Source organism: Esox lucius, chromosome 4 (assembly GCF_011004845.1).
Source record: "Esox lucius isolate fEsoLuc1 chromosome 4, fEsoLuc1.pri, whole genome shotgun sequence".
NCBI lineage: Eukaryota > Metazoa > Chordata > Actinopteri > Esociformes > Esocidae > Esox > Esox lucius.
Window position 1 is genome coordinate 12,849,465 of NC_047572.1, and position 24,474 is coordinate 12,873,938.

Sequence of the window (24,474 nt, forward strand, 5' to 3'; positions counted from 1 at the left end):
CTGTGCTATTCGGTGCGTTTGACAAATAAACCTTGAAACTTTTAAAAGCAAGTAATCAGACAGCTATAGTTGCTGTTTTAGGAACATTTTACAATTCTACATTAATATAATTATTTATACTAGAAAACAGAATATGTAGGGGTACACATTTCAATATAGTTGGGTTCTTGTCCTTGGGTTTTGATGGGCCATGAGTTAATTGCGCACCTGTTCAATTCTGCGAAGCGCGTGCATAGTTTGGTTCTCCAAAGGGATGCCGCGAGTTCTCCTAAGTATTGACAGATTTCTTTAGGATGGAGACTCCATTACACTTGATTATTGTTCTTACATACCGGATTTTAGTACTTCTCTTGATCAGTGGAGTTTCTCTGGGATTGTCCCAGACCACGTTTAATCTACAAAACGAGTTTGGCGATTCCACGTGGAACCAAAACGGCCATATCTTGTCCCCCCTTCTGTAAGGCACTGAGAGAGCAAGGACATCCATGGCGAGATACGACCCAAGAATGAAAACCCGAGTCGAAATATGTTCGTTACATGAAAAGACTGTACAGGATGTCTTTAGGTCATGATAGGAGTTCTGAAGATAATCATCACTTGTACAACACAGTTCGACTGATAACGCCGCGGGATGAGTGCCTCGAGCAACCAAAGGTGAGTTCTGAGATCTTGATATTAGATAGGTTCCTAAACCTGAAAAACGTAATCCATTAAAAGTAAACTGGTCACACCCTGATACTTTCACTGTTTGCTTAGCAGGATTTGACTTCTTAGGGGTGGGATGACCAAGAGACAGAGCTGGCAGAAAGAAGAGATCAGGTAGTGTTTGAGCATAGCCTGAAAATAGGCAGGGCAAGTTTGGGGCAACTGGAAGTTGAGCCTGCTGTGGTGACAGGTGGTATTCCACCGTGGTTGCTCCCAGACTCCGCTGGAATCTGAACTTGATGGAGCAAAGGAAGATGGTTGGATGGGTGTGTAGTGGGGAATAGCTGGATAAATTATATTAAGGGTAGGTGTGTGGTTGTTCACAGATGGGTCTAAGGACCAGGTCGGTGGGCATGCGGGGACAGGTGTGTATGTTCCAGGATTTGGTATTCAGCTGTGTCTTCGGCTAGCGGACGATTTAGCTGTGTACACTGTGGAGCAGGTAGCCATGGTTATCACGTTGTGTCATTGACTAGTGGATGGTTTGGCTGAGTACACTGTGGAGCTGGTGACCATAGTTATTACGTTGTGTCATTGACTAGTGGTGGTTTTGGCTGTGTACACAGGAGTGGTGGCCATGGTTATCGCACTTCAGTGGGTGGAGGACGTGCAACCCGACAGGATTGGGATGTGTACTGATTCCCTGTCTGTGTTGTGTAGTTTAGTCTAAGGCAGGTCTAATAGGAGTGACTTGCTGCTGGAGTGGCTGGTGTTATTGTGGGGACTGGAGAGAATGGGAGTGGTGATGCAATTCTGTTGAGTACTGGCTCCCTCTCGTGTGAAGGGCAGTGAGACTGCAGATGGGGTAGCAAAGAGGGCATTGGAGAAGAACATAGGTGAGGTCAGTGAGACATTGGGGAAAGGTTGAAGCGAAAAGAAGATCAGAGGGATTGTGATGAACGTCTGGAGAGGAGGTGGGATCTGGAGCCCAAGGGGGCATTATATGCACTGCCAAGGAAGGTAGGCAGAGATTTAAAGGTCAGGATAGGAGGGGAGAGCTGGTTGTTTGCCAGGCTGCATATGGCCACTGCATGCTGAATTCATTGAGGTTGGTGGGCAAGCATTGGAATAATTTATGTCTGGAGTGTTTGGTCGAGGATCACGGTTGAGCATGTGGCTTTATTGTAGGATGTATGAGGGCTTAGGGAAAGGTTGAAATGTGGGGTTCTTGAGTGTGGGGGCGGAATGGGGAGGACTAGGAGTGATTTTGGAGTTGGGGGATGGCCTGATGGAAGTTAGTAGGCCCTTTTGTTTTATAATGGTTCTGGGTTATGTTGGAGGATTTTGGGTCGGGTTTGGGAGGGATATCATATGTGTAGAGCTATACAACGTGATCGAGCACACACTCCAGCACAGTAGGTGCATCGGGATGCCCACTGCATTCTGGATAAGTTGCCAGGGTTGAAAGTTCCGGCCCGGGGCCTTATCATCTTTGAGTTGCAGTAATCCAGATGTGAGAGAAGTTCCTGAATTAGTAACTGTGGTGCTTCCCTAGCGAGACATGGTTGTTAGATCATGAATCTGGAGGAGCGGGTGACCGCCTTCAATGTTTGCCGAGATTGACAGTCCATGGTCACGCCTCTCGGAGGGTGACACTGGAGTTGTCAACCATGATAATGAGGTCTTAGAGGGGACAGGCCTTATGTGAAGTAGTGGTGATGGAAAAACCTTTATGTACTCTTCATGTTTTTGAAATAAGTATTGTGAGGTTCTTGGTCATTTCCTGAACTTAATTTGTGGTGGGGGGGTGTAATTTGTTAGGCTACTTGTTGAATGTTTTCCATGTTTCTTACAGAGTTCTTTATGCAAGACCTTTCCTACAACCTTGACCGTTGTCAGGACAAGGAGCAGCTCCTGAAGTCTGTCCTACTGTACTCCTTTGACCAAGATCAAGCCACTTCCATCACTACTCAGTGTTACCTGGATGTGAAAGAACAGTCACCTTGATAAGTGTCCTCACTGCTCCAGTACCCATCACTCTGTCAACTTTCTTTTCCACACTGACCGCAGGAGGAAGTGGGTTGAGGTGACTTCTCTTTTATTTCAGTACAACGCAGTCAGCTTAATTGGGTCCTTAAAGGCAAATCTATATAAATACAATAATGTGAATAACAGTTCAGCCACTTGTGTAGATCCATTGGATTTACCGTCACAGAGAATGTGGAACCTCAAGGTCTAACAGTTGAATTCCATTGTGTCCCATAAGGTGGACATCACAGCATTTCTCAGCCCACTCATCCAGTCCCACAAGAAGGACATCCACTTGATCATCCACCTCAACTGTGTGAAGGGAGGAGGGGCGAAGGGCGGAGGAAAGGAGCGAAGTGGAAGGGGCCCCGTCGAGCTCCACCTACGGTCCCCGTCCCTGCTTCTGTACCTCAACGACACCAGTGAGCTGGCACACCAAAGATGGCCGCCCGCTTTGCCCACCAGGTCACAAGGCCATCCAAGGTTGGGCAATGAAATGGACACGTTTGAAAGTGTGGCGCCTTTCAAACCGGAGCAGAAGATCAACCGGAGCGAGAGGAGGACGAGGCGGAGGAGAGAATCTCCATCTAAGCATAGCCCGAAGGCCAGCCTCCCCGAACTTCGACCAAGTTCTGAGTTCTCGACAAGTGATTGTGCCCTGTACGACTTCAGAGTGAGCTTCAGTGAGCTCAAACTAAGTGAGTGGATAATTTTTCCTCACAGGTACAACCCCAGGTACTGTAAAGGCACCTGTCCCAGGGCTGTGGGATTCTTCTACGGTTCCCCCAGACACACCTTTTACCAAAACATAATCTATGATAGACTGGACTCCTCTGTGCCGCGGCCTTCCTGTGTTCCCTCGGAGTACATCCCTCTGAGTGTTTTAACCCTTGAAGCTGACTCGATTACATACAAAGAGTTTGATGAAATGATCGCCACCAGGTGCACATGTCGCTAAAGGCCCACCTTCAGGGTTGGCGTCAAACTGAAATTCTAATTCCATGCCTTTTAATATTAATTGGCTACTCTAACATCTTGGCCTAGGGACTTTTATACCAAATTATCAGTCTCAGAACATGAGTGTGTGGAATTTTAATTGATCTCCTTGACAAATATCTATGATTTCCCTTTGTTTATATGTCTTTGTGACTGTGTTTGTTTGCTTTGTTTGTGATGACCTGTTGTATTCTGTTTGACCCACATGAATGCAGGAATGTTAATTAATATGATTTTTAAGTTATTTTTGTTAATTTATTTTTGGTGTCTTGTCTGAATTATTTTTCTATTGTTTCACACTAACTGGTATATTTAATAAGTCTGTTGACCAAAAAATTGACCAGGTATACTCTTATCAAACACATGTACCTTTCATTTTATTCATGAGGAATCCAGACTTTCATTGACAACCTCTCTTCATACAGTTCGGGATGTAAATTATACTTAATGGACCACTTGATGTTTCAGTGTGTATTTTTACCAACCTTGGCCATTTTGAAATTACTACATACCTAGACAAATCTTACTCTCCTATGTTCATGCATAATAAATGAAATGACGTACAATCTTGTTCAGATCACAGATTATCACAAAAAAATGTAAAAAAATATATTTGAAAAAATAAAAGAGCAAGCAAAATTCTCTTGTCTTTTTCTTCGATGTCATTGTAAATCCCATGATTGTTCTAATTTCCCTTTTTTTCCTGATAAACGAACTATTGCATAGTCCAAGGATTCTGTGCCATTGCAATCATGACTGAACGTTAAACAGCTTTATCCGTTTTATTCTGTGTTGGTGTTCACAGAAGGAGCCTATGGCAGTGTGATTTCACACGGTGGCAGTAGAATCTCAATTCGCAGATTCTAGCACAAGGGAAGAAGAGGGTGGACGTTACGTAGTACATTTTCCTCTCGGAGTACCAATCAGTACAAATTAGTCGCCATTAATTCTACATCCTGAGAAGCCCCTACTTCAAGAGATACTAAAACTGAAGCTTTGGTAATATATTTTCACATTTAGCTTTACCTGTATACACACATATAAAGCTGATATTCGTGGATGTTCTTGGGATTTTAGAAAAAAAGTAGTACGTGTCCTCTGACAATGCAGAAGAAATGGGTGTGAATGTCATGCAAGGTCTTTATCTTATTGCGTTAGCAAATTGCTAACTGTATTGGCTAGCTGGTTTCCCTTTAACCTAATTTTCTTGTGTAAATATAACTAACTTGTGTTAAGAGAAGCGGTCATGTTTTTGTGTCATTTGTGTCCTGGCGACTAACGTTCAGAAATTCTCAAATAGTAATATTTCGAGTATTTTGATATTTGACGTGCCTAACACTAGTAATAGTAGTATTTCTATTTATTGAAAGCATGCTAATAATGTAATGTTTGGCATTTGGAAATTGAGAAGGACTCACGTTCAATGGATATTTCCGTAACTGACACGTAACGAACTAGTGCTGTGCAAAGAGTGGTCATGACTTTTGACATGTTAGCTATAATGTTAAATGCATGCTTGTTAGATATTCTTCGGGATATTGCTTTCATGTTTACTATTGTCATAATTTTCTTTTGTGATATGCCTTGAATTATGCTATTATCCTGATCAATACTCTTTTCAGGTCTTTCCAGATCAGCTGTCTAGACACCATGGGTCGCCACTTTGGAAATTTGGCCAAGGTCCGGCATGTGATCACCTACAGTCTATCCCCGTTTGAGCTGAGGGCCTTCCCAAACTACTTCTCTAAGGGAATCCCCAACATCTGGAGACGATTCAGTTCATCTTTCTTTAAAGTTGCTCCCCGTAAGTACTCTCAGAGAGAAAATTCTGCCCCATCCTCAGCTCTCCTTGCCATGGCTTGCCTTTTTTTCCCCACTAACGTGTTTGCTCAGTCTTGTATCTATTGCATGTGGAGTATCCTAGCCTATTAATTAATTACAGGGGTGATAGTTTGCATTGCAAGTTACGTCCTTTGATTACCAATATATAGGCCAATATAGGGCACAGTTTGGTTTGCCTTGTGTCCCGGGCACTAAGATTTAAGTGTTTGTGTTCTCGGAAGTTGGCTATGGCAACTAATCCATCTGCTCTGAAATTGTATGTTTATCACACCCTTACCACTTGTTCACTGCCCTGCATAGTTTTGAAAGGATATTGTATTTTGAAACTCCTAGCGCATCGCAACATCAATAGCTTTAAATGACTGGGGATTAGAGAATGACTGCAAACTTCAGGAAGAAGGGGAGGTTCTTCAAACTCAGCCTGTATTATTATTGGTAGATGTCAAAGACAGGCATTTGTGGAGAACCAGGCATGATATTCTACTTAACGGTTGTAAAACACATTTCCAGCACTCTGCAGTTCGCTCTGAAGTTATCATAAAAAATGTGCCTGGTCCCTGATCTGCGTTACTACCATGTCAACTCTTATGGTCATTGTCCTGCCATCTGAGTTGTCAGGACAGCGTAAACACATCCTGGACCTGGCTATGTAAAGGTGTATTCATTCTGCTGCCCATTCTGATGCAAAATATTTAGCAACAAAAGCAGTCAACAGTGTCTGGTTCAAGAAATAATAAGACTGGAAATAGCCTCACAATCTGATATTATCATGATGGTTGGGTGCGGAAATTATTTTAGTGATCAACTTTGTTTTGCAATTCAATATTCCAAACCTTGCTGACCATGTCTGCAACAGAGGTCCATGGTTTTGATGCAGTCACCGCCAACTACTGTTATGCAAATATAAAGTTGTGATTCAGTTAAAACTATACAATTTATCATGAGAAACGATCGAACTGTATTGATTTTCCCTTCCCCTATAATGATTATCATAATGATAACACTGACTCCTCCTATAATAACTTATGCCTTATCAAGCTATGGATGGCCATGTTAAAATTCCAGAATCTTTGAACTAATCTTTTAAATGGCCCAAGTATGCATCTTTCATCAACTTTCATCAAAATAGCAGCAGTCCATTTTTCTGTCTCTAACCTTTCGTTTGTTTCTTTTCCCAGCAATGATCTGTGCTTATGTGACATACACCTGGGGCAACCATGTCCATTTACAAAGCAAGAGGAAGAATCCTGCTGATTATGAGAATGATGTGTGAAACCTTCAATTTCTCTGCTGTCTCTGTGTATTCCTGTTTAACCCTTCAATATATGTTTCGTCAATAAAGATGATATTTATCAAAAGCAAGTTTGGTTTTTGTTCTTTCTTTTACCACCTGAATGTTTGGGTTAAATAGTTGGCCATTGTTTGCCAGAAGTGAATGAGGTATAAGTGTTTTGACATATAGGATTTACCTGTCATTTGTAACTGTAATGTTTTAAACCTGTTTTGACATTATTACACAGCAATATGGCCTACACAAGTTTATACAAAGTCTAGTCTATAACAGTTCGTATAAATGTAGATGTATAGTTCAACAAGCACAGTGGAAAATGTAGGTATCAAATTAAACAAAACGTTGAACGCCCTATGTAAGATTTTTACTAGCATGAAGTGCCACTTAACACCATATAATCCCATTGAAGTACGATAGTTATTTGTCTGTTGCTTGTTTATTAATCATAATAATACAAAACGTTTTTCTTACATGCAATACTTGGCACAATTTATCCCGAAGTAACCAGAATGAACATTCGATTCCAATGCCAAAATGCTCATTGGACTTTTATACTGAAACGAAAATGTGGAGGTGTCGGATGTGAGCTTGTTCGTGGACATCAGTGATTTGCCGGCTAACAGTGCATGCATTTGCAGCTCCATGGAACTAGAGTGGTATAATGAATTAAAACAGAACGTACATTGATACATTCAGTTTGTGGTCTAGTCTAGTTTAGGTTACAACTCTTAACTTATATTGTGCTTTTACATCGTATTTTCTGTTTACTGAGTCACATTTCACGAAGATGTCTGTGGTAGGATTCGACGTCGGTTTTCTGAACTGCTATGTAGCGGTAGCTCGAGCCGGTGGAATTGAAACTGTGGCCAATGAGTACAGCGATCGATGTACACCGTAAGTCGCATTTATTTTAATATGGATAATCATATTGGATGTCAATTGTATTTTTAAACTTTTTTGCCTATTGTGTGCTTCATAACATAGAAGGGTCGAACACATTGTGTGGCCTTGACTGTGCGATTGAGAAGGGAGGCGTGATGCTAACATGCTAGTAAGCAGGCTAACGTTAGTCTACCTAGCTTAGCAGCTCACTTGCTAACGCGTCAAGTGTTGCAACACAGCACGTGAATGTTTTGCTAGCTAGCGAGATCAACCCATGACTAGTTAAAAAAACGACCAATCATTCTAATCCGTAATGATTTTTACAAATTAAACGTTACATTATTTTACTTAGGAAGACTACATTTGCATTTCATGTTCAGTGTTTCCGAAGACAATGGGGGATAATCGTGGCCCCATTGCAAGGGTTTCATTTTTCAATAGAATTGTCAATGGGACGGAGAGGCCCGCAAACTGTCTCAACGTCAATGACTTGTTCATAGGAATCCTATACTTTTCTGTGTTGCTGCATAGAAAGCTAATAAAGCTAGCCTTTGCTATTGTATTATTCCTATGTTGTTAGCTACGGTAATTGATATATGGCATTTTACAGATGTTTTCCCTCTGACATTCTTTTAGAGCATGCGTGTCATTTGGACCACGAAATCGATCTATTGGTGCAGCTGCAAAAAGCCAGGTATGTTTTGATTGAGGACACACCCTACTGGTTATTTATTTCACTATTGAAGTAACATTTATGGAATATTCTAGCATGTTCTAGCAAGTTCCATGGGTTTGAATAGAAATACTATGTGCAAGTGAGATCGCTGTACGTCAGTCTGCCGGGTAATGCCCTGTCATCTTCTGAATGTCCATTTAATGTAACCTTTTTTTTATGTACACCATTTGTGCATAAAATGGTAGAAAAGGTTAAAACTGTTTTTTGTTGTTAGGCTATAATTTATTTTTCAATCATTATTATGCCTCTAATTCCCAATAAGGTCGTCACAAACTGCAAGAACACAGTCCAAGGGTTCAAGAGATTTCATGGACGGGCATTTTCAGATCCCTACATCCAGCGCTTGAAATCCAGCCTCGTTTACGATCTGGCCCAGATGCCTTCTGGTACAACTGGTATCAAGGTAATAAAACAACATGAAGATTAAGTCCCATTTAAAGGGGCTCTGTGTAAAATCCTGCCTCTAAAGTGTACAATCATTAATTTTAACAGTAACACGACTTATCCCCTCCTCTTCCCTAACAGAATGAAACCAGAATAATAATAGCTATTTTGATTTAGGGTGGGGGGATTATTACTGTGTGTTTCTAAAGTGTGTATTAGGAGACTACACGTAAACACAAACTGACAGACTGGTTGGCAACAATGTGGGGAATATATGAATTGGATCTAGATGAGTCAATTTGGTTGTTTACACTGGCTGCCCAATCCTGATCCCCCCTCTCCCCCACCGATTAAAATATGGATCAGTCAGATCATTTTTCACATCAGATCTTCAGAGCAGGTCTGATGGGTCAAAAGGCTAGTTTGTTAAAAAAAAAAAAATCTGAATTGCACTGCTTGTCTAAACAGCTTGTAGGAGTACCAGATAGAATACACATTTTACAATTCTACTTCAGTATGTAATATTGGTTGTTTCTTTGTGGTCTATTATATTGCTGTACCTGAGCGAACTCTAAAATCCTTCAGCTGTTGACACCTTTTGTCTGTGTCTGTCTGTAGGTGATGTACATGGAGGAGGAGAAGGTGTTCAGCATTGAGCAGGTCACTGCCATGCTTCTGACCAAGATGAAAGAGACAGCGGAGCATGCACTAAAGAAACCTGTGGCTGACTGCGTTGTCTCTGTAAGTATATATCAATCAATCAGTCTGCAGGGGTGCTGATGTTGCTATAAGGACTAGGTGTTTGATTGAATGCAAGACTGTGAGAAGAGTTAGACAAAAGGGCAGATATTAAAATCCACATGGAATGGAGTTCTTGGGCCTTCAGCATAATCACAGCCCATATCATCTTCTCAAGGTCCCCTGTTACTTCACCGACGCAGAGAGACGATCGGTGGTGGACGCAGCACAGATCGCCGGCCTCAACTGTCTTAGGCTAATGAATGAGACGACTGCAGGTATGAGCTGTGTTGATCCAGAGACCTGTGTCTCTGGATAAAAGGATATGCCAAATTGCTTAAATGTAAGGACTTAATAACTTATTTCTTCACAAGACCAATTGACTCATTATATAAATGTAGCTAGGGTTTCCCAGTCATCCGGTGTGATGATCAGTATACAGGGTGTAATTGCATAGAAGACATCAACATGAATACAAAAAAGGATGTAATGCGAATAATTATTTTTTCTTTCAGTTGCTTTGGCGTATGGAATTTACAAGCAGGACCTCCCTGCCCCAGAAGAGAAGCCCAGGATAGTGGTCTTTGTAGACATTGGGCACTCTGGATACCAGACCTCTATCTGTGCCTTTAACAAGGGCAAGCTGAAGGTTAGTGTTTTATTATTAAAGGAGGAGGCTATAAGGGTTGTGCTGGTTCTACAAAATAACAGTTTGAACTGAAATGTCCACCAAGGAGTTGGACAACTTCAATAACCTCTGGGTTATTAAAACAAGTCTGTTGTTATGGCTAGGGCCCAAGTTTGTCAGGTGTGACAGCCTAACGCTTAGTGAATCGATGTTTGACTATAGGTAAAATGACAAGCGCTGCCATAAGTCTGAGTCATTGTCTCATTCCCAGATATTAACGCAAGGTCTGATGGAACAGGCCTTCAAACTTGGCCTTTATGTTCTGCTAAGAGAGTTGTGAGATATTCCTGCCGTGATAGGCATTTTGTTTTCACAATGAAATGTCTGTAATACTGATGACATCTGCCACATCTCTTGCTGACTTTATCCACTATAATCAAAAGTTGTCAAATACTTAAGTCAGTAAGGTCACTTCCACAGAATGATACACCCCCTTCTTATTCCACATCTATAATTCATTTATTTATTTATTAAAATGCTTTCATTTCCCTCAGGTCCTTGCAACGGCTTGCGATCCGGAGCTGGGTGGTAAGGATTTTGATGAAATGCTTGTGAGGCATTTTTGTGAGGAATTTGGAAAGAAGTACAAGCTGGATGTGAAGACCAAGCCTAGGGCTCTGGTCAGGCTCTACCAGGAGTGTGAGAAACTCAAGAAGCTCATGAGTGCTAACTCTTCAGACCTGCCCCTCAACATTGAGTGCTTCATGAACGACATTGATGTCTCCGGAAAGCTCAATCGGTGAGCATCAGCGTGTCTTAATTTTTGTCTTTGTTAAAATGAACAAGACAGAAGTGAAATCTGTTTACATTTGGAATGTAAACCTTTCAACATTTCAACTAGTACTCCATCAATGACCAAAACAAGTTACAATGTACCGTCATTAAGTATAGTGACCCATTACAATTTGTTCCCTAAAATCGAATGGATTTTTATCATATGCATACATGTCAATAAATTGCATGCTCAGTGCTGATCTTTTCTCCCCACTATTGTCTAGGGCTCAGTTTGAGGAGATGTGCGTTGACGTTTTGGCCAGAGTGGAGGCACCTCTACACAGCTTGATGGAGCAAGCCAGTGAGTATTTTAGATTTGCTAGTAGCTCGCGTCAACCTCAGCAGCGAATCAGTATCTGTGTGGAGCAATGATTCTCTGCAGTTAGGTTTGCATCCAACTGTCCGTATCGTTTTTTATAGTAGTAATCTAAAAGCCATCTAGAAAATATTCAGATATTTCTATGTCGTCTATCAATATTATTAGGTTTTATTACACTTCTTATCACTCATGATTTTTTTTCCTCATACGGCATGACTTTACTAGCAGAGAAACCGTGGATGGAAATGTTGTTGGTGACTGTCAGTTCTGAGTTGTGTCTTCCATCCTGGTTCCTGTCCTATCAGAGCTGAGGAAGGAGGATATCTATGCAGTGGAAATCGTGGGTGGGGCCTCCCGTATCCCGTCTGTCAAAGAGAGGATCAGCAAGTTCTTTGGGAAGGAGCTGAGCACCACACTGAATGCTGATGAGGCTGTGGCCAGAGGATGTGCCCTGCAGGTCTGCTGATTTTCCTCTGTCTTCAAAATGCCCTTTGAACATCTGACTCCCAGTAGCTTTCGCTTGCACGGCAGAAATCGGTGAAGACCGAGCAAACAGGAACATCAAAAGTTTTTAGATTTTCTTCAATGGTCCTTCGATATTAAAGTAGGCAATGTATCAAGTTTGATGGTTCGATGCTTTGGATATTCAAGACTAGTTTTTAAATGTGTTTCTTTCTGATGCATTAGGCTCCAAACTGTTGAACATTTCCTGATGGCCCACTTTAAACATGTACTGTAGAAATTATTTCTTACACAGTACCAGTCGATAGTTTGGACATTTACTTGAATGGCAGTGTCCAAACTTGACTGGTTCTGTGTTTGGAACTTCTTTTATGGCAACGGACAATGATTGGCTTCTCTACAGATTAGCTTTCTCTCCTGTTTCATGGCAGTGTGCAATCCTGTCCCCTGCATTCAAAGTGCGTGAGTTCTCCATCACTGATGCAGTCGCTTATCCCATCTCTCTGAAATGGAACTCTGCTGCAGAGGAAGGCTTGAGGTAAATGAGATACATGATGCAGAACTGCCGACCTGTATGCGTCTTGCATCATCTGAACCCAATTCAAGTCTAAGCATGCTGCTATCATATCAATGTTGTTGTTACGTGCATTTGACAATTTTTGGGGGTTTCGAAATAAGCCTACCGTGTTGTGTACCTGCGCTTGATGCGTGCTGATTACTGCCGTTTGCACTTTGTTTTCACTCTTAAACAGCCTGAAAACGACTAGCAGGGAGACATAGAATGTAGATGTAGTTAAATGTGTGGATGGAGCTTTTTGATTACTACTGTTCTTTAATGACAGTTACAAGGTGTGGTTAGCTAACGAAAGTTTTACATTGTTCAATTTGATTTAGTTTAATGAAGTATATCAAAATGTTTTATAATTTTTTTTTTTTTTACCTTATGGTTCAACATCTGAAAAATTATTTTCTCTTCACATTGGAGTGCTAGTGGCTCCGTGCATCAGATAAATAGGTCAGACAAGCTTCTCTCCTTCAGGTTTAATTTAGCATGTGTGATGGCACATAATTCCCTGTGAACACAAGCTGGAAAAAAAACTGTTGTAGTCTACATAAACATTAATTAGCGATCTGGTATGCTGCTTTTCATGCCGTCTGAAATGTTGTCTAGTAACAACACCAGCTTCATACAGTCTAGCCTACGAGGCACCATGTGGCAGCCAATAACCAAACACGTAGCGTAAAATTCTCACCAAGACAGCCTTCTGCCAACAATGAACTAAATGATTTGGCATGTTGTCTACTCCAGCGATTGCGAGGTGTTCCCGAAGAACCACGCGGCACCGTTCTCCAAAGTGTTGACGTTCTACCGGAGGGAACCGTTCACTCTGGAGGCCTACTACAACAACCCCAAAGAGTTGCCCTACCCTGATCCCACCATCGGTAGGTAGACAGTATATGTCCCATTGAACTCCTGTGTTAATGGCGCCCTACTGGATACGACGGTCTCCTGATGCTAGTGCAGTTTACAATATGAAATGTTTCATTAACGTCTCTCGACTATATTCCCATTGCGTTTACCTCAGATCTCTTCATATTGTTTCTGTCGTCCCATACATATATTAAGACAGTGGGAACTAAACCAAGTGCCCCCCCCCCGAGGGGGGCCAGTGAAGGTAGTCTGTCAGCAGCAATGTATCCCGCCACGCCACAGTTTCCATGGCGGTCGGTTCTTGCGGTTGTCGCGCGTTACATTTAGCGGCCTTCTCTCCTCCGTCCAGGTCAGTTTGTGATTCAGAAGGTGGTGCCGCAGGCTTCAGGCGAGAGCTCCAAGGTCAAGGTCAAGGTGAGGATCAACATCCACGGCATCTTCAGCGTCTCCTCAGCTTCGCTGGTGGAGGTCCAGAAGACGGAGGAGGGAGAGGAGCCCATGGACACAGAACAGCAGACGTCACCCGAGAAGGAGGAAGAGGTGCTTATTGAGAGAGCCTATGGATTGATTGAAAGGATTTTTATTTTTTTCTTGTTTTCACTGAGCAAAAACTTACAGCTCACTTGGCGTGTTGTTCATAGAGAAGCCTACAAATGCAGTAATAACCTGATGATGTATGGGGGTTTATATTATCTAACACTGCTGTCTGGGAGCAGATTTGACCTAGAATGTGTTGTTCAATCAATGAGGCCCTTAAGGGTGTGATTTATGACCACTGTCAATCAATCAATCAAATTTATTTATAAAGCCCTTCTTACAACAGCAGTTGTCACAAAGTGCTTTTACAGAGACACCCGGCCTTAAACCCCAGGGAGCAAACAACAGTAGTGTTGAATTTCAATGGCTAGGAAAAACTCTATAAGAAGGCTGAATTTTAGGAAGAAACCTAGAGAGGACCCAGGCTCAGAGGGGTGACCAGTCCTCTTCTGGCTGTGCCGGGTGAGATATTAAGAGTCCAATTGGAACATTGAATAAATGCATGTGGGCTAAATCCAGAGTCTATTTAAATTTAGACTAGGTCAGAAGTATGACAAGATGGATAAGGACAGGGACAGCAACGGGCCCCCCAAACCAGGTACTCCGGAGGTTTGGACCAGGACCTCATGTCTTCCTAAAGTTTCAAACGGGAGGAGACTGGGGTAATTTGGACCATTAAAGGGAATATTCAGTCATATCTGTGGGATAGGGTCTGATACACCTCTGGCATAGGGTCTAATAAACCTTCAGTGTTCAAGGTTTGAATCAGCCAATGTATTGTAATGATTAAACGCCCTGGCCCTTTCACCAGGGCAAAATGCAGACTGATCAGGATGAGACAAAGGCCCATGGAGAAGGTCAAAAAGAGACAGAGGAGAAGAAGACTCCTGAGAATGAGGAGATGGAGGTAAAACTGACTATTCTGTCTCTGACATTTAATGTTCTCTGGCTGTATTCATAAATATTTGATCCTGGAGGATGTTTTACGTTTATAATTTGGGTCGTTAGTAGCTGATGCCTTGGCAACCGTAAGTCTTTGTAGGAGTCCACACTATGCATGCTGGGACAGAAACTAGGACCAGAAATTAAATGCTCTAGCATGCTACATCCTTGAAGAGTTTGCTCTATTATTTTGCCTCTGTCCAGACCTCTACAGAGGAGAGTAAGACTGAGAAGAAGTCTGACCAGCCTCCCCAGGCCAAGAAGCCCAAAGTCAAGACAAAAGTCCTGGAGCTTCCTATCGAGAACAGCCCCCAGTGGCAACTGGCCCTCGACATGCTTAACCTTTTTGTAGAAAACGAGGTATTTCAGATTCTGTCTAATCTATGAAACAATTTCCTATGTATATTAGGGATGGACATAACAGGTGGGTTATGTCCATCCCTAACTAGCCCGGTCTGTACGTCCAGCTATTTATTTTGCATCTCTCTACAGTCCTGCAGGTTTAAAGTTGTTGATTATTTCTCTCCCCAGGGTAAGATGATCATGCAGGACAAGCTGGAGAAGGAGAGGAACGACGCCAAAAACTACGTAGAGGAGTATGTCTATGACATGAGGGACAAACTACATGGAATGCTGGAGAAGTTCGTCAGTGAGGCTGTGAGTTCTGAGCTCATCGACTGGGTCTGAAATATGCAGCAGAGTGAACAGACATTTGAATTACGATTTCAAGGACTATAATGTGGTTTTTATGTATGTATGGGATAGTTCAGGATTCTGCCTGTGAATCCCCTGAGTAAGATGGACTGCTGGATAACACCAGAGTTGGCCTCTGTGTCCATTATGAAGGAAGGTGTATTTTTGCCACTCCTTAATACCATTAATGGAATTACTTGAAGTGAATAGGGACGGCAAGCATGTTAGCTTTTATTGAACGCTACCGGTAAGTTTGCTTACACTAGTGCGAACGCGTTTAACCATCCCTTTTAATGAGACACTGCTGGACATTGTACGTCCGTGTCTGCATTTGAACTATGATAATGCCTGTCTTAAGATCCTGTGTCTCACATCCTGCTATTTTGTCTGCTTTGGGTTCACTGTAGGATCGGGACATCCTGTCGTTAAAACTGGAGGACACAGAGAACTGGCTGTATGAAGATGGAGAGGACCAACCCAAACAACAGTACATTGACAGATTGGCTGAGCTCAAGGTGAAGCTTGGTGTTACACTGGGTCACTATGGGCCAATTTCTCACATCCAGATGTAGTCTAGTCCCTGTTTATGTGTCCAGTATGATGTCATGATGATGTATGTTCCTGTTAGGACAATTGTGTTTTGGGCTAATACTGTTTTTGTTTTGACATTCAAACAAACATTTGAAAATGGAATTTAATTCCCGACTGAAAATGCAAAACTATCTTCAGGCTGCTAGTTCAACACTGTATAAGTTGGTTTTGCCATCCAGTGTGTCTGACTTAAGCATCCTTGGCTTTCTCCAGAAACTGGGCCTGCCCATCCAGGAGAGGTACATTGAGTCTGAGGAGAGACCCAAGGCCTTCGACGAGATGGGGAAACAGATCCAGATGTACATGAAGATTGTCGAAGCTTACAAAACCAAGGTGCGACTGCCTGAGATATCTAGCAGTACTCATAGTTGCGCTCAGGATGTTCAGTGGTTGCGAATTCAAAACGTATTTCTAAGCAATTGCAAATATCTGAAGTTGACAATGGTTGCCTTTCAGGAATGGCTCAATATGAATCATTGTCTGTTTTAAACTACTACGCACTTTGCAACAGTGGACTACATCTTAATTGTTTGCTTACCACAAATGGAGAAGGTATGGCTGAGAAATCTTAGAAGTACTACTAGTGATAGAGATCCACTATAGTAGGATTAGTAATGCTAGAATACACTAGAAGAGTTATGTTATTGCAGTTCAATTCACCAACTTTGGGTGCATTTCAATGTCACTCAGTCTGGAGAAAGTAACTAGTGGTCATTCCCTATGTACCTCAGTTAAAGAACACTGAAGATAATTGGTATTTGTTGTACTTCTGAATTGACCGAAACTGAAATTAAACGTACCTGAACCCTGTCAGCCATATGATAATTTTACTTGTGATGGATATCTTTATTTCCCAGTAGTAAGAATATATTCAGAGCTATTTTAAGCTATTGGAAATCTAATTGATTTTACAGAAAATAGCCCAATATACATATCTAAATATAAATTTTTTACATGCAGGATGTTTTGTTTCAGGAGGTTGATACCAGAAGTTGTCTTTAGTTGTATTTTAGTACAGACCAGCTGTGGATTGTAAGTGATATGCTTGTTAGATAGACAGTGTTATTAATATCTTTAATTTTCAGGATGAACAGTATGACCATTTAGACGAGGCAGATGTCAATAAGGTGGATAAGATGGTGAACGAAGCCATGATCTGGATGAACAGCAAAATGAACCAGCAGAGCAAACAGAGCCTGACTGTGGAGCCTGCTGTCAGGGTCAGAGAGATCCAGGCCAAAACTAAGGTGCGAAACTCCTGTGTTATCTGATGATCCAATACTGTAACTACTGTCAAGGTTCCCATGTTTCTCACTTGGAGATGCTTAAGGCTTGCATCGCCAAAGTTCTGGGTTAGATTCCAAACTACTAAAACCTCATGCCCTCAAAAGTCTAAGTCGCTTGGGATCACAGTGTCTTACAAGAGCTAAGCATCTGATATTATGGTATTTATTTAATGTTATTGTAGCCCCATCTCAACTTAAACCCAGCTCCACTATATCCTAACAGTGCATTTGTCAGATACTTGTATGTTGGATACTGTGAATGAATTTTCCACAACTCTTATACCTCAATAGGAGCTGTACTCTGCCTGCAACCCCATTGTGACCAAGCCTAAACCCAAGGTGGAGCTACCCAAGGACGACAAGGCAGGGGAGCAGAACGGACCAGTGAACGGCCAGGAGAATGTCCCAGCAGAGGGCCCTGAGAAGGGGGCTGCGGACAGCAAAGACAACCCCACCTCCACGGAATCCACAGAACCTAGACCTGACATGGACCTTGACTAAAGCATTCGAATAGGCAGCAACCAGTGTCTCCCCTCTCAGGGGCTGTGTTTCAATCAGAAATGTCCCCTTTCATGTTTCCTTGGTCCCTCTCCCTTTGAGATCTGGTAGCACTGGGAAGACAACTAAAGCACTATGGAGGAAAATCATAACACTGCCTGCATGACCTACCAAGAAGGCATGCTGGAGATATTAATTATAGTACTGTAGCACATTTGCTTATGTCTTATCAAAATTGTTCGTTCCGATCTATTGAGATTAAGAAGGACTTATCATAGGTACCAGGGGAAGGATGCAAGGTATTCATGATTGAGACACAGTCCAGATGTATCAGTGCTACTAGTGAAGTGTCCTCAACTCTCACTCCACATGTCAATGCAGAAGGCATACTGTAATTTCGGCATATTGAACCCAGCACCTGATAATGATGATGGTGTCTTTCTGCTGCCAATAGCATGCCCTTTCTTTTTTCGCTGAAATACAATTGAAAGAAGCCAACTGCAATAAGCCTGTTTTTCTTTTTTACATTGAGCGCTGTACACATGGTATTTATTTCTGTTGTGTGCTCTCTGTAACTGTTCCGGGTCAGTGGTTTTAATAAAGTTATTGAAAATCGTTTTATTGTACAATTATTTGAAATTTTTTCAAGGACCGAAGTTTTACCTTGAGCTGTTGACTGTTTATGCGATATGATAATCTTAATTCGTTCAGCGTTCTTAAGAATGTGAAAGAGGAGCGTTCTACAGAACTCCGCCCGCTTCCCAACTCGTGGATGCAGCTGCGTCCGATCTCAGTCATATGACCACAGTTCCTGCTTTTTCTACTGGGTTTTAAACAAAGAAAGCTTATGCGGTAAATTCGTTAATGTGCTAGTTTTCCATATAGTTCCTAGTGGGTTTAAGGATGTAATATAAAACTCTCACCTTTGCATACAGCTTGCGGATTTCAGTTAGTGGTGCCGACGTTAGCCTTCCATTTAATGCGCTGACAATGCATTTTGTAATAGATTGATTTGATCTACTTTCTCGTTAAGGATGTCTTAATGAGCTCTGTCTTCCGGCAACGGATCACGTTTTTATGGGTCTAAAGTCTACTGTGGGCGGGGATTGTTTCAATAATATATTTCTTCGGAAGAAAGAATCTTAATTTACGTTTCTTTCCTCTCTGGTATTTTAAGCTATTAACTCAGGACCATGAAGCTGATCATCTTGAATGATTATGACCAAGTCGGTGAGTGGGCTGCCAAGTACATACGGAATAAAATACTTCGCTTCAACCCTGGACCAGCCCGATTCTTCATTCTTGGACTTCCTACAGGTATAAATAAGCAATTTATTTCACAGGGCCTGTTTCCCTTTATAAGGTTGTGGTCATAATCACGTCTATGTAAAGACATTAACACTGTTTTATAAAATGTACAACATTTTTAAAAAGTAACCATATTAATTTAATTCCATTGTATTTTTCAGGAGGTACCCCTCTGGGATGCTATAAGAAACTCATTGAGTTTTATAGAAATGGAGAAATCTCTTTTAAGTATGTCAAAACCTTTAACATGGATGAGTATGTGGGTATGTGCTTTAGTTTTATTTCACACTGTTCCAAACATACAGAATCAACATTCCCATAAGAAGCACTTAATGAAAATGTCATCACTGTTTTTGATACCATGCAGGTATTCCTAGGAATCACCCAGAGAGCTACCATTCCTTTATGTGGAATAACTTCTTCAAGCACATTGACATCCAGTCAGAGAACACCCATATTCTGGATGGTAACGCTGCTAACCTCATAGAGGAGTGTGATTCTTTTGAGCAGAAGATCAAAGCTGCTGGAGGAATCGACCTGTTTGTTGGAGGTGGGTAGGGAGGGTGGGTGGATAATGGTAATAGATTACAATAGAGTGAAATGATTGATTTATTGTATATAAAACCCTCAGTGGCAATTTACCTCTTTGTTGAAGGTATGGAAGATAATGATGTTAAATTACACAATAGCAAACAGCTCAAACAAACAAACCAAACACACTCATGACATGTATACAGCATTTTAATGAATTGCCTTCTAACAAAATGCAACTTTTACAACAGACGTTTTGCATTGTGGGGCGCGCACCTATTCAATTTAATAAACACAAACAACACGTTTTTAAACATCAAAACAACAAAATAAATGTCGACCACCTTGTTTGTGTAAGGAATTGGACCCGATGGGCACATTGCCTTTAATGAGCCAGGCTCCAGTCTGATGTCCAGAACCAGAGTGAAGACCCTGGCTCAGGACACAATCCTGGCCAATGCTCGTTTCTTTGATGGAGACATGTCTAAAGTACCTACCATGGCCCTTACTGTGGGAGTGGCCACTGTCATGGATGCCAGAGAGGTAAGAGCTTACATGTTTCATGTATTTATTTTCAGAGATATTTTGCGTGGGCAACTCGTTCCCATAAAGGTCCCTCATAACATATAATATGAGATTGTACCACAACACATAGCCAAAACCTGTGTACAACTGCTTGTTTTGACCGTGTAATAACAGTTTATAGCATGACGATAACCCTTTAGCATCCTTAATGTGTCCAGGTCATGATTCTCATCACGGGGGCCCACAAAGCGTTTGCCCTGTACAAGGCCATAGAGGATGGGGTCAACCATATGTGGACAGTGTCAGCCTTTCAGCAGCACCCTCAGACTGTGTTTGTGTGTGACGAGGACGCTACTCTGGAACTGAGGGTAAAAACGGTCAAGTATTTCAAAGGTGAGCATCTGCTTACTTACCAGAGGACTTGGTTTATCACAGTTCAAGTAATGATTGTGCTCCTTTGCATGGCTTCGAACAAAAGCTTTTTATATGTAATGCATTACTATTATTGACCTGAGAGAAGGATACATTGTATTCTTCTGTAAGAGCATAAACAGGAATAACTGGAAAAATAACTATTTTGATCTAATGTTATTCATCCAACAGGGATGATGCATGTACACAACAAGCTGGTGGAGCCACTGCCTCCAAAGTAAATGAAGGTAGTTGCAGAAACATCTGGAACCCTGCAGTGGTCAGGGTGAATGACGCTGGACCCTCACACTCCAGAAGATGACAACGGGTAGAAGATCCGTTGTCTGGTACTGTGGTTCATCTTTCGTGGACAAACATGAAGTTACACACTTCAACTGGAATTTTACTCCTAGGCAACCAAATGTATACTGTGACTATAACTTTGTAACAGCAAACCTTGTAGTGCATATATGATGTCATAAATCTAGATAATTTGATGTAAAATCTTTTTCAAATCAGGTGTCTACATTTACTGTTGTAGAATTTTGTACGAACTTGACTTTAAATGTATTTCAATGAGAATCATTCTAATAAAACGACTTAAAATATATTTGGTTATTATTACATAATCGTCACATTTTAGCCTTGATTACGTAGGATCTACATCATGGTTTGTTTCAAAAGAGTCACATGACAGCGCGAGGGGAGGAACAACAAACCAGTCTTGGGAGGAAGACATGGCGGATTTGTGCTAGTTTTAAGTGTTGGCGTATCACGGTTAGATTGAGCTCACACTTTGACAAAAAAGTTACAATTTTCAATCATTCAACATCCATCCAGGATGGCCGAGCAAATCAGCAACGTTAGGTATCAGGAGGTAAGTGACGCATATGAAACCCAGGAAAAGTAGCTAGCTAACGCCACCGCAACTAGCTAGCCAACATTGAAAAACGAAACAACTGACTAATCTGATCAGTGGTGTTATTATTTACGGGCCTAGTATAGCGAAACAGCAGGCTTGGATTTCAGAAATGTAACCTACCTAGCTACTAAATTTGATAAAAATCTCACCTTAACTAGCTGGCGCTGACTGGGTAACAAACACCACACCGTAAAGCCAAGGGACGTGCCACCGCCAGTCAGCCATACCAGGCCCGTTTCATTGTTGTGGTTTGCAGCTAGTCAGTAGCTAGCTAACTTTTGACAGGTCTCACCCATTCCATGGCCATTTGAAAGGCGGCTATTCCGAGCAATATGTTGTAGTTCACGTTGTTCTAGATAACTGTCCGGTGCTTAGCTATTTCACTATAGTAATTTACTGATCTACATGAACCACAGTAAAAGCAAACCTTATCAATATTGCATATTTAGCCGCTTTGCGTTTATTGTAGGAATACATTGATGACAGTTTCAGACAAACGCGTTATATGAAACGAATGTCAGGTGTCAATGTTTGCATCCCATTACCCTCCTCTTCACTTGCTTCATTTTCTCCAGCTGGTGAATGAGGAGGAGCCAGCAGCAGCCCAGGTTCCCCAGGAAGAAGCTGCTGTCCTGGATGCACCACCACCCTACAGCAGCATCGCAGCTGCCAATGCAGGTAAACAGCCTCAGTTTATTCATAGCCCTCAGCCAGTAGCTGTGTCATATCAAGACCAGGATTTGAATCCTGGGTGGGGATTAGACCCCGAGAGTCCTGTGTAGGCCACCAACTTCAGGGATGTTAGCTCAATCAAAGCTGAAGATTTGAGAATATGTGCCCTCTGACGCATAAGGATTCTGGTTTAATCTTCTTGCTTGAGCGGGCAACTTGATTCTTAACCAGCATCAGATGTGCTTTGGGAGATGCATATATGGACATCAACTACCCTGATTCAGCTGGCAGTACTTAGAATCAACCTGGGCCGTAATTTGAATCTCATGAAATTGAGAAAAACACAAAGGTTGTTATTATAGGTTTTTGTTTTGCTAAAAAAAAACATCTGCTGTGCAATGCTCTGGTGTTTGGTGGACTATCATCAATCACTTCTATTCATCCTTAGTGTTCCTGTGTTACTCAGGTCTTATGCTCTGCACCTGTCCATATTCCCCTACAGCATTCTTTGACTACAAGGAAGATGCAGGCAGGTTCCCCAACCCCCCATCCTATAATGTGGCCACCACACTCCCCTCCTACGACGAGGCAGAGAGGACCAAAGCAGAGACAGGCGTCCCTCTGGTCCCCGGCAGGGTTGTGGTATGTCCGTCTACCGTTCACAGCGTTATAGAAAGAAATATGAGTACTTCTGAATGTCAGAGACGACGTTCTTGGGGAACCTTGGCATTGGAAGAAGGAGACTGATGTTGCCACTTAACCTAAACATACATTTCCTTTCTTTCAGGAGGATGACTTTGTGGCCAGGGACGACTTTGATGATGCTGACCAGCTGCGGATAGGGAATGATGGCATCTTCATGCTCACTTTCTTTAGTAAGGTTTCCCTTGGTGCTTTCTGTGTAGTGTTTGTTATCGGGCATCCTGAATCTCAATTTGTATCTGAAGGATTCATGGGTTTGCTAATCAAGGTGACTATATGTCAGTGAATTTGTCTGACCAGTTCCTGGGCAGAATCTGTTGTTTTCACCTGGTAGTTAATGGTACAGCTAAAAGGACGGCCTAATAAACAGAGGTGGCCTAGGCTTGTGGTGATATTGGGCTTACTAAAAGATACTATCCTTCAGTAAATCTCTCGCAATATATCGAGTTCTTTACCCCGTGAACAACTTCTGCACAGTGATTGATTGGAGTATTATTTCTGGATTGTTGGTTCAGTGATTAATGCATTGATTAAAGCCTTGGTTGTCTTTTACAGTGGCATTCCTGTTCAACTGGATTGGTTTCTTCCTGTCTTTCTGCCTGACCACCTCTGCAGCTGGTCGATATGGGGCCATCTCAGGGTTCGGCCTGTCCCTCATCAAATGGGTTCTCATAGTCAGGGTAGGATCAGTGTGCTTTGGGATGTACAGGCTTTTGTCTCAGATCTCCCTGAAAACTTCAGAAATTGAGTCCTCTTATGTGTATTCTACTGTCTTTTGAACCTGGCAGTTTTCCACCTACTTCCCTGGCTACTTCGATGGGCAGTATTGGCTGTGGTGGGTGTTCCTGGCTTTTGGTAAGTGGAGCGGAAGTCTGAGCTACTACATTTGAATGAATTAATATGCGGGGAATTTTCTAAGAATCGTCCCGGAAGGTATGCTGATGCTGTGGTCTTTTCTTGTGACTCCAGGATTCATGCTCTTCGTCAGAGGGTTTGTCAACTACTCTCGAGTTCGCAAAATGGCCGACCCTACTTATGCCACTCTTCCTCGAACGAGAGTCCTCTTCATCTACTGAAGGTGAAGCCCTAATTTACACAGCATTAAATTTTTATAACAGAGCAAGGTCATTAGCATTCGTAATAATATAGATTTTCCACTGCTCACTAGTTCCATTCAAATGTCTGGTTATATGTCAACATACCATAATGAAAACAAGCCTTAATACAAGTCAACATGGTCCAAGGGACCTGCCCTGCTACTACAGAGTTTTAACTGATCAACTGTTTACTCTTACACAGCTGGTTTTGACTAAACAAATCGTCCCTGGATCTGGATAAAGAATCTTGGATGTATGAAAAGCATCATACCGGCTTAAAAGCAGCAAAACTGCAAAAAGTCTAATACCAAACTACTCCGATACCCATTACGACGTGGCAAGAAAAAAAAAAAGATATCATCTTGATGAAGACAACTCTTGTAACATTCAGGAATTACGATACATCAGTTGTTAAACATTGTTTTGGAACACTTAATTAATTGATAATGGTAGTCATTTAACTATGTACTCATTAGTGGCGAATGTTAAGTGCTATTTACATATTCAGTATGTTATGTATGGGTAATGCCTTATGTCATTTG

General features: G+C 41.8%; 5 protein-coding genes across 7 annotated transcripts; all 5 read left to right on the forward strand.

The window, feature by feature from the left end:
* gdf9 (growth differentiation factor 9) lies at positions 1-4,298 on the forward strand. Its single transcript, XM_010897153.3, is given in 4 exon segments — positions 1-654; positions 2,501-2,642; positions 2,644-2,731; positions 2,912-4,298. Coding segments are annotated over 3 exon segments (942 nt in total). The 5' UTR covers positions 1-654; positions 2,501-2,508; the 3' UTR covers positions 3,632-4,298.
* Positions 4,299-4,540: 242 nt separating this feature from the next.
* On the forward strand, positions 4,541-6,873 carry LOC105026002 (cytochrome b-c1 complex subunit 8). The gene is made up of 3 exons (XM_010897141.4): positions 4,541-4,668; positions 5,292-5,473; positions 6,690-6,873. The coding sequence occupies exons 2-3, from the start codon at positions 5,320-5,322 to the stop codon at positions 6,782-6,784; spliced, it is 249 nt and encodes an 82-aa protein (XP_010895443.2). The 5' UTR covers positions 4,541-4,668; positions 5,292-5,319; the 3' UTR covers positions 6,785-6,873.
* A 526-nt stretch (positions 6,874-7,399) lies between these two features.
* hspa4b (heat shock protein 4b) lies at positions 7,400-18,026 on the forward strand. Of its 2 annotated transcripts, none has more exons than XM_010897119.4 (19): positions 7,400-7,696; positions 8,321-8,378; positions 8,683-8,823; positions 9,423-9,545; positions 9,721-9,820; positions 10,058-10,191; positions 10,725-10,969; positions 11,229-11,305; positions 11,629-11,780; positions 12,217-12,323; positions 13,095-13,228; positions 13,567-13,757; positions 14,566-14,661; positions 14,901-15,056; positions 15,228-15,353; positions 15,797-15,904; positions 16,194-16,313; positions 17,066-17,227; positions 17,558-18,026. In XM_010897119.4, the coding sequence occupies exons 1-19, from the start codon at positions 7,590-7,592 to the stop codon at positions 17,765-17,767; spliced, it is 2,547 nt and encodes an 848-aa protein (XP_010895421.1). In that variant the 5' UTR covers positions 7,400-7,589; the 3' UTR covers positions 17,768-18,026. The 2 variants fall into 2 exon arrangements, with proteins under 2 accessions (XP_010895421.1, XP_010895430.1); XM_010897128.4 differs by having other exon boundaries at positions 14,578-14,661.
* Positions 18,027-18,505: 479 nt separating this feature from the next.
* On the forward strand, positions 18,506-21,149 carry gnpda1 (glucosamine-6-phosphate deaminase 1). 2 transcript variants are annotated; one of them, XM_010897107.3, is made up of 7 exons: positions 18,506-18,616; positions 18,942-19,081; positions 19,234-19,335; positions 19,440-19,622; positions 19,962-20,146; positions 20,347-20,521; positions 20,732-21,149. In XM_010897107.3, exons 2-7 carry the CDS (start codon positions 18,958-18,960, stop codon positions 20,779-20,781), a joined length of 819 nt encoding a protein of 272 aa, XP_010895409.1. In that variant the 5' UTR covers positions 18,506-18,616; positions 18,942-18,957; the 3' UTR covers positions 20,782-21,149. The 2 variants fall into 2 exon arrangements, with proteins under 2 accessions (XP_010895409.1, XP_019901560.1); XM_020046001.2 differs by lacking the exon at positions 18,506-18,616 and having other exon boundaries at positions 18,632-19,081.
* Positions 21,150-21,241: 92 nt separating this feature from the next.
* On the forward strand, positions 21,242-24,271 carry LOC105025978 (NEDD4 family-interacting protein 1-like). Its single transcript, NM_001310998.1, is given in 8 exon segments — positions 21,242-21,416; positions 22,037-22,139; positions 22,636-22,775; positions 22,921-23,008; positions 23,391-23,515; positions 23,624-23,690; positions 23,805-23,913; positions 24,135-24,271. Coding segments are annotated over 7 exon segments (666 nt in total). The 5' UTR covers positions 21,242-21,380; the 3' UTR covers positions 23,912-23,913; positions 24,135-24,271.
* Positions 24,272-24,474: the final 203 nt, after the last annotated feature.

Coding starts and splice junctions, on each gene's coding strand:
- gnpda1 (XM_010897107.3), top strand. CDS start 18,958: ATGAAGCTGATCATCTTGAATGATTATGACCAAGTCGGTGAGTGGGCT. Junction 19,082..19,233: donor CATTCTTGGACTTCCTACAG/GTATAAATAAGC, acceptor TGTATTTTTCAG/GAGGTACCCCTCTGGGATGC. Junction 20,147..20,346: donor CTGTCATGGATGCCAGAGAG/GTAAGAGCTTAC, acceptor TAATGTGTCCAG/GTCATGATTCTCATCACGGG.
- LOC105026002 (XM_010897141.4), top strand. CDS start 5,320: ATGGGTCGCCACTTTGGAAATTTGGCCAAGGTCCGGCATGTGATCACC. Junction 5,474..6,689: donor TTTCTTTAAAGTTGCTCCCC/GTAAGTACTCTC, acceptor TTCTTTTCCCAG/CAATGATCTGTGCTTATGTG.
- hspa4b (XM_010897119.4), top strand. CDS start 7,590: ATGTCTGTGGTAGGATTCGACGTCGGTTTTCTGAACTGCTATGTAGCG. Junction 9,821..10,057: donor AATGAATGAGACGACTGCAG/GTATGAGCTGTG, acceptor TTTTTCTTTCAG/TTGCTTTGGCGTATGGAATT. Junction 11,781..12,216: donor CCAGAGGATGTGCCCTGCAG/GTCTGCTGATTT, acceptor GTTTCATGGCAG/TGTGCAATCCTGTCCCCTGC.